The sequence below is a fragment of the Lactuca serriola genome, chromosome 5 (assembly GCF_051521515.1).
Source record: "Lactuca serriola cultivar US96UC23 chromosome 5, Lser_US96UC23_V15, whole genome shotgun sequence".
NCBI lineage: Eukaryota > Viridiplantae > Streptophyta > Magnoliopsida > Asterales > Asteraceae > Lactuca > Lactuca serriola.
The window spans coordinates 250,433,150-250,444,347 of record NC_136412.1 but is presented as its reverse complement, the minus strand read 5'-3'; the positions used below and the strand labels follow the sequence as shown (position 1 = coordinate 250,444,347).

At 34.9% G+C, this 11,198-nt stretch overlaps 1 protein-coding gene across 1 annotated transcript; it reads left to right on the top strand.

Annotated features, from left to right (window-relative positions):
* The first annotated feature begins 4,698 nt into the window (after positions 1-4,698).
* Positions 4,699-6,866, top strand: LOC145050365 (uncharacterized). Its single transcript, XM_078998626.1, has 5 exons — positions 4,699-4,975; positions 5,039-5,241; positions 5,299-5,374; positions 5,777-6,202; positions 6,271-6,866. The coding sequence occupies exons 1-5, from the start codon at positions 4,699-4,701 to the stop codon at positions 6,864-6,866; spliced, it is 1,578 nt and encodes a 525-aa protein (XP_078854752.1).
* The last annotated feature ends 4,332 nt before the right edge of the window (positions 6,867-11,198 follow it).

Sequence of the window (11,198 nt, the reverse complement as noted above, 5' to 3'; positions counted from 1 at the left end):
GAGGCTGATATGGGGCTAGGGTTGAAGCCATTATGTTCTTTATATAGTGGCTCAACCCAAAATTAGGGTTTAATGGCTTTTAGCGTATGCTGGGCGTACTTCTCGTACGCTGGGCGTACGCCTCTCGCACCCGCGATCATTTGCTCCGCTACGCTGGGCGTACCCACGCGTGCCCCAAATTGCATGCATGGCCTGCCTTGTCAACTTTTCCATTAAGGGGCCATAAATGTCAATATTTTCAAAGTGCCATAACTCCTTCATTCTAGATCCGTTTCCGATGAACTTTATATCCACGGAAAGGTGGCGAGAAGTCCTATGCTTCTAACAACACACCCCAGCCCGAAACCTTCTCGAATAATACCTCTAAGATTCATAAAAGACTAAAACGCCCCTAGCTTTGGCCTCTGAAATTCCATAGTTGAATAATTTAGAACAGGGCGTTACAACTCTCCCCCACTTAAACTAGACTTTGTCCTCGAAGTCTGCTAGGATAAACTATTCTATATTCCGCTCACCACATGCCTTCCTGATGCCTACATCTCCTGCTAACTGTGGTCCTCGGAGGACTGTCAGAGATGGCCTCCTGTCCGGTCATTCCGGCTAAAACTAGTCCTTATAGATAATAACCTCGAGAGCACTCTAATCCCGTCAATCCTGAGAACACATAAGGAAATAATGTGCGTTTTCATCAATTAGTATACAATTTCAGATTTTTCCGAAAGTAACTAGAGTGAGATTTATAAAAGGTTTAGTTACTTTATATTATAACACCTTTAAGAGGTTATGTCGTATCAAATCTATTCGGCTAACGACCCTACATCATACAAGGGAGCGGTGGGTGAGAGTGGACACACATTCAACAGTCATATTAGAGGCCTCTTCCTTATACCCCCCCCCCCCTCTTTGAGTATGGCTTTGTGAATGAGACGTACTAACGATTTGAATGACGTATCTTATACATATAATATATTAAACTTTTAATCACACACACACACACACACATATATATATATATATATATATATATATATATATATATATAGGGTTAGGATTAAATGTGAAACTCAAGTATAGTGTGATTGTATAACTTAATGTGGGCCGTTAGATTAAAAAAAATCTGATGGCTATGAATTAAGGGAAAATTAATTAATTTTTTACATACTCTTTAAAAAATTGAGTGATAAAATCTTGCACAATGGTAGTTATATCATTCTGTAGAAATTTAATTTAGGAATGGTCAATTAATATGGGTACACTTCTATTTTTTTATATTCATTATCTATCATTCCAAATATTTAGGAAGGTGTGGTGATGATATGATCGTGTGAAGAAACGATTAGCAAGTCAAGAATAATGAAAACAGTATATATCGAAGAATCGACCACAACATTCATTTTTCATATTCTTGATGTATGGAACCATATAAATAATGTAATTAATTATTGCTTTCATCATTTCTGATTGAATCGTGTATTTATATACTAAGTTTAAAGAGATTAAATTGTTTTTCACGTTAATTCTTATTGAACCGATTAAGGTTGTCGTTATTCATATATTTATTTAGAATCATGTATTCTTGAAGAATAGAACACCATTCTTGAAGAATTTGATTTTTTTTTCCTTTTTGAAAATTATGTGATGTTTTGATAGCAACCCGTTCACATACATAATTGAATTAGTTTGTTTAACAACGAAAGTAGTATGTCCTTTATTGTTTTTTTTGTTTGAGTTTATTTATTCATATGCTTTTTTTTTTTGTTAAGAACAAGTTTTGAATAAAAAAATAAAGTGATTGCACAAAATATATTCTTCAAGAATACACATTGATAATTTGTTGTAAGTAGCTTTCGTTATGTTTTTTTTAATAATTATGGGAATTTCAAACTTATTTTATGATAAAACTAAGAAATAATGAGAAGGCACATCATGTATTCTTAAAGAATTCCAATATTTATATACATATTTTTCACAATTGATGAATGTTTTTCTGTTTTGTTAACAAGTTATGAAAAAGGAAAATCATTTATATAATACATATTATGTTAGAATGTTTTTTGTTTACTTTGATAAAAGAAATTTTCTTCATATTGCTTATGAATTATGCAAATATAACATTTATTGTTTGTTAAAAGTACGAAAAATGAGAAGGGCACATCTTATATTCTTAAAGAATGTAATTGCTATTTGAATCTGTTGAAATATATATTCTATACTCAAACATAAACATTAATTGTTGAAAGGTATATTGTGTTTAGTTGTTATTATTCGAAGGGGTGTTTGTGAAAGTTTTATGCAGGAAAGAGTTGTTTGGGTTTGTACGCGGATCTTTATGGGTCATGGTTACTCCGTTTTCTGTTGAAGACCCGATGTATTTAATGTTAGTGCTTCTCTCATTGTAGATAGATTGCAGATATTACTTCTCAGATATTTTCTCTCGTTTAGGGTTTCTCAGTTAGGGTTTTCATTGTTCTACTGATATTTTTTTAGATCTTGTTCTTATTTGTACATCTGAGAGTGAGTGTTAATGTAGAGAGGTTTCTGGTGTAAGTTGATGTATAATCGAACTGGTTTATAGTGAATAAACTGTTCAAGTTGGGAAGATTTGGTGTTTTTTACTTTCTTTACATGGTATCAGAGCTTAAGGCTCCTTCATCCTCTTCGTAGATGTTCATTGGAGGCTCGTCTTCTTCATTGATGTTCATTGGAGGTTCACAACTCAGAACAATTTCATAAAAGGTTGTTTCTAACCTTTTCTTCCTTTTTCTTTTGTTATTTCAGGTTGATCGATTGACTTAGCTCTTTTATTGTTTTCGTTCTTTCAATCCTGGTACTGTGAAGTTTTTGCGTGTTATTGCAAGTGCTTGTGGCTGATTCTTGTACTGTTCCCCTAAATAGTTGAACATCTATCAAACTATCAACGATTCTTCTCAAATCGATTAATCTGTTTAAGTCTGAAATAACTCTCTAGGGGTCGGATTTCATCACCGATAAACCCTACGTTGAGAACGGACAAACAGAGTCGATTTTTGTCTTCGTTTCGTCTTCAAAGCACTGTGAGGGTTTTCTTGTTCCTTTTTCCCTCTTTTATATTGTTATTGGGAGATCCTGGTTGTTTTATATACACCAGTTGTTTGTTTTTCTTGTTTCGATTGTTTTCTGTGGCTCTGTATTGATTGTCTTGGGCCCCGACAAACGTGGTGACCATCTGGACTCTAAGTCAATACACGAGTCTGATTTCTGTCTGTAATTCTTGATTATCTGATTGGTTATTTGTTTGTCTTGTTCTTATGGCTGGTCCTATTGAGTCTCCTAGTAGTAGTGGAAAGGATGATCAAGTTAATTTTGATGATCCTCTTTTTGTTCATCCTTCAGATAATTCCATTACCACTATTGTTACTATAAAACTAACTGGAAATGAGAATTTTAGACTTTGGAAAAAGCTCTATGTCTAGAGCACTTAGGGCCAAAAATAAACTTGGGTTTGTAGATGGTTCTTTTCAGAAAACAAAGATGAGTCTAAAAGTTCTAAATGGGATAGAGCCAATGCTGTAATCTGTTCTTGGCTTTTGTCATCCATATCAGATTCCATCTATCAGAGTCAAGCTTATTAAGATGTTGTTGAGGATATTTGGAACAATCTTTTTGAAACCTATAATAAGTCGGATGGATCTGTTGTTTTTAACATTCATCAACAGATTAATTCCTTGAAACAAAATGGTATTTCGCTATCAGACTATTTTAATAAACTTGACTATCTTTGGAAGGAATTTGATGGTCTTACTAGTCTTACTGAGTGTAAATGTGAAGCATCTGTTAAACTTAAGGACCATTCCAATCTTATGAAACTTATGCAGTTCCTTAGGGGTCTAGATGATTCATATAGTCAAGTCAAGAGTCATATTCTTCTTATGGAACCGTTACCTAATGTCAAAACTTAGGAATGGCAATGGGGCGGGTTCGGGGCAGGGCATGGTTTCCCAAACCCGCCCCGATATCTTTCGGGTATCTTATCGGGGCGCCCCATTGGGTTCGGGTTTTCCCGTCGGGTTTCAGGTATCTTATCGGGTTTACAACAATTCATAATGATATCTTTATTCCGTTTTATTGTACCCCGATGTCTTATAAAAAATACGTATTCTAGCCTCCCTTTTAAATTAAAAATATGATAAATCACTTTAATAAAATTAACTCGACGCTATATTAAAAATTATTTGATTTAATTTAGTGTATTACGTCAAAACATAAAAAATAATCATTCACACTGGATTGTTAATAATTAAAAAGATTGTCCACAGTAAATATTTTATTTTTGAATGCGTACAACTTATATATATATATATATATATATATATATATATATATATATATATATATATATATATATATATATATATATATATAATCGGGGCGGGTCGGGTCGGGGCGATGATAACCCACTCCCTGCCCCGAACCCGATAAAAAACCCGATAACGACCCGTTACCCGACCCAAAATAATCGGGTTTCGGGTTTCCCCGTCGGGTTCGGGTTTTTTTGCCATCCCTATCAAAACTGCATTTTCTATATTGTCTAGAGAAGAGTCTCTTCAAAGAAATGGTTCTTTGACTTCTATTCAGTCTTCTAAATCTCAACCTACTGCTTTTAATAGTAGGTTTAATTCAAACAATTCTAATAGAAATAAAAATCAGGTAGTACAATGTATGAATTGTGGTATTAGAGGTCATTCAATTGAAAAGTGTTATAAACTAATAGGATACCCAAAAGATTTTAAACAGCGAAATGAGTCAAACAGTCAAAAAACTTTTTCTGCTAATTCTGTTACCACTTCTTCAGGGAGTTCTAATGCTCCTGTCTTATCTGATGTTGTTGGAGACTCTGAGTTTCATCAGCTCACTAAGGAACAGTACATGAAGTTTTTGCAACTAATAAATGATAAACAAGTTAATGAGGAAGCACCTGTGAGTGCTAACATGGCAGGTACTTGCTTGTTTCAAGCATTTAATTCTTCATTTGATTGTCAAAAGTGGATTGTTGATTCAGGAGCCAATCAACATATGATTGCTTCTGAATCTCTTCTTCATAATACTATGGATGTTTCTAAGTTGAATCTTCTTGTTAGTCATCCTAATGGCACATCTGCTAAAATTGAGAAAATTGGGAATATGAATATATCTAATTCCTTAACTCTGTTTGATGTTTTTGCTGTCCCAGACTTTAATGTAAACCTTTTGTCTGTTCATAAGGTATGTAAGGATAGTAATTGTGAGGTTGTCTTTAATGAACATAGTTGTATAATTCAGGGTTTACAATCAAAGGAGATGGCGGGGAATGGTAAAGAATCTGGAGGTCTCTATTACATGAATAGTGTGCCTTCAGGTATTAATTCCTTTGGTGTTCATAATTCTTCATCAGTTTGTTGTGTTTCTAAACTCACGTGGCATAATAGGCTTGGTCATCCTTCTGATCAAGTCTTAGGATCTCTTAAGCATAAACTTAATTTTCCAAATGATTCTATTCCTCCTTGTGATGTTTTTCATAAGGCTAAACAAACTAGAGAGTCATTTCCTATTAGTCAACATATCACATCTAGTCTTGGTGAATTAATTCATCTAGATGTATGGGGCCCTTATAGAGTGACCACGTCAGAAGGATATAGATATTTCTTGACCATTGTGGATGATTATACTAGAGCTACATGGTCATATTTGCTGAAGTAAAAGGATGAAGTTTTTTCTTATATTTCTGTGTTTTTTAACAATCTTTTTAATCAATTTGAAGTTAAAGTTAAGACTGTTAGGTCAGATAATGGGACTGAATTTTTAAATCACAAAATGAAACATTTGTTTGAGTCTAAAGGAATCTCTCATCAAACTTTATGTGTTCACACTCCACAACAAAATGGAGTTGTTGAGAGAAAACACAAACATATTTTAAATGTTGCTAGATCTTTGATTTTTCAAGCTAGATTACCTCTGGAATATTGGGGTGAAGCTATCTTGACTTCTGTTTTTTTAATCAATAGAACACCTACATCAGTGTTAAATGGAGCTTCTCCTTATGAACTTGTTTATAAATCTTCTCCAGTTTTTGATAGGCTTAGAGTGTTTGGATGCTTGTGTTTTGCAACAAAGTTGAATAATTTTGATAAATTTTCTGAAAGAGCTGATAAGTGTATTTTTCTTGGTTATTCACCTGATAAAAAGGGTATAGAGTTCTTAGTCTTGATTCAAATCTTATTTTTGTTTCCAGGGATGTAAAATTTTATGAATCAGTGTTTCCTTTCAAAACGAAGTCTTCTTATGTGAATGATAACATTAGTGTGCCATCATGCTCTAGTGATCCTTTTTCCTATGATGAGTCTTTTTATTCAAGTTCCTTACTTGATAAATCTAGTACTAGTAACTTGAGAGATGTCCATCATTTGGATGGTGCTAGTGCAGACCATTTCTTGGATGAGACTAGTCCTCTTGGTGTCAGCAACCAGTTTGGTGAGGCACATGTGCCTTCATCTGGTGAGACGTTTCCTAGTTCCTCTACTGTGGCGGAGGAAAGTGGTCAGAGTAATTTAGATCCTTCTGATGGTCATTCTTCTAGGGCTACTAGGTATGGTAGAGTTGTACATATGCCAGCTAGATTTAGTGATTATGTTTTTGAAGGAAAACATAAGTATGGCATTGAACGATCTGTAAACTATTCTTCTCTTAGCACTGAAAATTGTTGTTTTGTTTCAAACCTTAATAAAACAGTTGAACCAAAAAACTATAGTGAGGCTGCTTTAGATCCAAATTTGATTAAAGCTATGAATGAGGAAATGGAGGCTCTTTATAGGAATCATACTTGGGAAATTGTCGCTGGATTTATAAAATAAAATATAAATCTAATGGAGAGATTGAAAGATTTAAAGCTAGACTTGTACCAAAAGGTTATAGTCAATGAGAAGGTATAGATTATGAGGAAACTTTTTCTCCAGTAGCTAAAATGGTTTCAGTTAGAATAGTTTTATCTTTAGCTGTTCACAATTCTTGGTTTTTATATCAACTTGACATTAATAATGCCTTTTTATATGGTGATTTATCTAAAAATGTTTATATGGAACTTCTTGAAGGCTATCACTCTAAAGGTGATACTAGAGTTTGTAAACTTATAAAGTCTCTTTATGGACTTAAACAAGCCCCCATGAAGTGGAATGAGAAATTGTGCCAAAAACTTTCACTTTTTGGTTTTAAACAAAGCATAAATGACTATTCTTTATTTATTAGAAAACATGAACATACAGTTGTAGTTTTGTTGGTATATGTGGATGATATTGTTATTATTGGAAATTGTAATGCTGAGTTAGAAAAGGTCAAAGTTTTTTTGAAGTCACAGTTTTTCATAAAAGATTTAGGAGAGTTCAAATATTTTTTAGGAATTGAAGTTATAAAAACTGATAAAGGAATTTGCTTAAATCAAAGAAAATATTATTTGGAATTGTTGAATGAGTTTGGAATGCTTGCATGTAAACCTGTAAAAACCCCTCTGGAAGCAAACTTAGTTATTAAAAGAGAGTCTGACTTGGATAGTTCTGATTATGTAGTTAATATAAATGAATTTCAGAAATTGATTGGAAAATTAATCTATTTAACTATGACACGTCCAGACATTTCGTATGCTGTTCAGATCTTGAGTCAGTATATGCATAAACCATATAAGTCACACTTAAATATTGCATTCAGACTATTAAGGTATCTGAAAGAAAGTCCAGGAAAGGGTATCCATATTCAAAAAAATAGTAGTCTTGATCTTGTTGCTTTTGTTGATGCTGATTGGGCTAAATGCTTGTCTAGTCGTAGACCTGCCACTGGTTTTCTGGTATATTTTGGAGGTTGTCTTGTATCCTGGAAGAGCAAGAAACAGAGTACTGTTTCTCGTTCTTTAACTGAGTCTGAGTATAGAGCTCTTGGTTCTGTAGCTTGTGAAGTAATTTGGATTCTAAAATTACTATGTGATTGTGGAATTACAAGTTTAACTCCTGTGAATGTTTTTTGTGACAATGAGTCTGCTATTAAATTGTAACGCCTGTGTTTCTGGGCTTGTCATTCATGTTGATATAATAGTCTAGGGTAACCTTTGTAACCCGTTTTGAAATAATAGAAGTGTATTATTTGAGTATTATGTGTTTTGTGTTTAATTGCTTAATTATGTGATTTGATTAATTAAGAATAAAATGAGCGTCCAAATTTAAGTGTAAAATAAACTTGATATCTTTGGATAATGTTGTAGTAGTTGAAACGAGGTTTCCGAATATATATATATATATATATATATATATATATATATATATATATATATATATATATATATAGAACGCCCAAATCTGACTTCGTATGAGGAAGTTATGATTTTCTGAAGTTTCGATTTAGCAGTATGTAGCCCGAATACTCGATTTGAGATCGAACGGTTTTTAGCCGAAACAATCTAAACGAGAATCGAAGATCTCGTTGTTAGTAGCGAAATGATGAAAAGTTAGGCAAGAACGGACGTCGGCCGAAGAAGTTATGAATTTATAACGAAGTTTTTTTGCCCCGGCCTACTAAAAATAAATAATAAAAACAAAATCAAAATTAGCCGACGGAGTCTAAACGAAAGTTGTAGAGCGTAGTCTCACCTACGTGTGGATATAAAGAATGTCGAAAACGGAGTTCGTATGAGGGAGATATGAATTTTCAAAGTTTATTAAATATTTAATATTTAATTTTAATTCAAACTTTCGATATTATCCAAAGAGGAGTCAGCGGACTCATCCGAAGTACGCCCAGCGTACCACTCGAGTGTTCGGAGTTTGTATGCGATGACGTAGAGGGCCGATGACGCAAGCGATGACGGAAACCGAGGCATTACGCCCCGCGTACCCCTAAGTTACGCCCAACGTACTTCCAAGGACCAGCCCTATAAAAGGCTTGCGAAGGCAGCTTTAGTTCTTTTACAATTTCCATCATTTTCTCTCTAGTTTTTCCTCGTTTAGCCTGCCGTTTATACCCCGAAGCCCCGGTAATATTCCTGAGCCCCGAAGCAAGATCCGACGCCCCGAGAATCCCGAAGAGCGTTATTCCCGAGCCGAAGCTCTGCCCGCGAGAAGTTCGATTTTTGTGGAGATCTTCCAGATCTACGGAGAAGCACTACTTCTGCAAGCCGTAGTGCTGCCCGATCATCTTCTGATCAAGTGAGTGTGTAATTACTTTCTTCTAACGCATAATTATGAAGTATTTTATACGAAATACGTGTTATGTGTATAATTTTGTTGTTATGTGTGTGAATGTATATTCAGTCTCTTCTATCTCATAGATCTGATTTACTTTCTATGAAATACGTGTTATGTGCGTGTGCCTCATCTGTTATGTGGAATATGTATTGAATGAAAATGTTATACAGGTTTTAAACTATGTATAAAAATATATATTTTTATCTACTAATATGTTGGGTAGAACATGGATAGATAGTTGGTGTGTAATAAACAGATGAGAGGCCTCGATGCTGTTGTTGTTGATCTAGTTATTCAGCGGAGTATGGATAACGACCACAGACTCTTTCTAGACAATCCAGTGGAACGCTAGCAGGTTCATAACCTGTAGGTGTTGTGAACGACGTGTTCACCGGTGTACTCTATCCCCCTGATGGTTGCCTTTAGGACATCTATTGTTGAGGAAACCCCTTAGCAGTAATGTCCGTCCCGATGAAAATCCTAGGTTAGGTCCCTTGAGATAGATGTTGTTTTAGGGACGTAAAGCGAGGATAACGGGAATAGTTAATCGGGTTCTTGTTGGGTTGGTGAAATTAAATATAATAATTTATTGTGGGTTGAAAACCCTATATGCTCACCAGGCTCCCAAGCCTGACCCACTCAGTTTTATTTGTATTACAGGAAGTGGCGCAAGGGCATAAGATGGATAAATCATCGAGTTGTTTTGTTTACAAGTCTGTATATGTATATATTTGTTGAATGACTTGTAATGTTATCGTTTATGCTTTATGGTCTGTATCGGAACATGACATCCCGAGTTTTGATTATATAATGAAAATGCATCTCTTGATGAAATGCTTCGATAAATATTATTTTATCATATTTTGTTTTGGGAACAAATTCCGCAACTCTTTTAAATCAAAAGGATTTACTCTGAAATTATTTTAAAAAGCATAAATAAAACCGGTCTTTTCTGGCCGAGATTTTGGGGATGTCACAGTTGGTATCAGAGCATTAGTTTAAGCGAACTAGGAATTTGTAGGATTTCTAGACTTAAACTTACAATGCTAAGTGGAGATTGTGAGATGTGTGTATGATATATTATAGAAACGAGCACTAGTTTATTTTATGAAGCTGCCTAAAATGCCTTTATGTGCTAAATGTTATATGTTGCCATAAATGATATTAATTGTTCGGATCTACGGTCTGTTGCCGACCGGATCTAGAAACCTTATTGTGTAGGATTCTAAGCGTACGTCTACGACATTAGAACTAATATGTAAAACGTTTCGGAGTAATAAGGATGATTTGAATATCTATCGTGAATGAGGATCTAATTTCACCTTATTCGGTGTGTAGATCAAAAATGGTGAGAACAAGGAGTGGTGTTGGAAACGCGGATGAAAACAGGAATTAACCACCAGTGATTGAGCAAATACCTGTTGTAGCAGCAGCACGAGAACCAATAACGATGGCTGGGGTGCAAGCCATGATTCGGGCTATGTTAGCCGAACAAAGGGATGAAATGCGACAGATGTTACATGATAATAGGGACGAACCTACCATACCTATTGAGGAACCCGAATTGATTCCCGAGCAATTGAAGGAAGGGAACAATAGTCGCATGGTGAGTCAAGTTGGAACTCAAGGAGAACGAAGGAACGATCCGGAAAGGAGAAGCAACAAGGATGGGAGAATGTACAAGAATTTCTTGGGCGCCAAGCCGCCAAGTCTTTCTGGAAGCCCAAAGCCTGTTGAAATTATGGATTGGATCTCCAAAATGGAGATGGTATTTGAAAGTTGCGACTGTAGCAACAAACAGAAGACTATCTTTGTAGTTAGACAACTAAAGACTGGAGTCTTGAGTTGGTGGAAGTTGTTGGCAGATACTATGCCATGAGGAGAAGCCCTGAAAATGTCATGGGAGGAGTTCTTGGAACAGTTAAGGGTACGGTATTGTTCAGAGATAGATCTGAACAA

Coding starts and splice junctions, on each gene's coding strand:
- LOC145050365 (XM_078998626.1), top strand. CDS start 4,699: ATGAATTGTGGTATTAGAGGTCATTCAATTGAAAAGTGTTATAAACTA. Junction 4,976..5,038: donor TGTGAGTGCTAACATGGCAG/GTACTTGCTTGT, acceptor TTGTTGATTCAG/GAGCCAATCAACATATGATT. Junction 6,203..6,270: donor TTATTCACCTGATAAAAAGG/GTATAGAGTTCT, acceptor TTTATGAATCAG/TGTTTCCTTTCAAAACGAAG.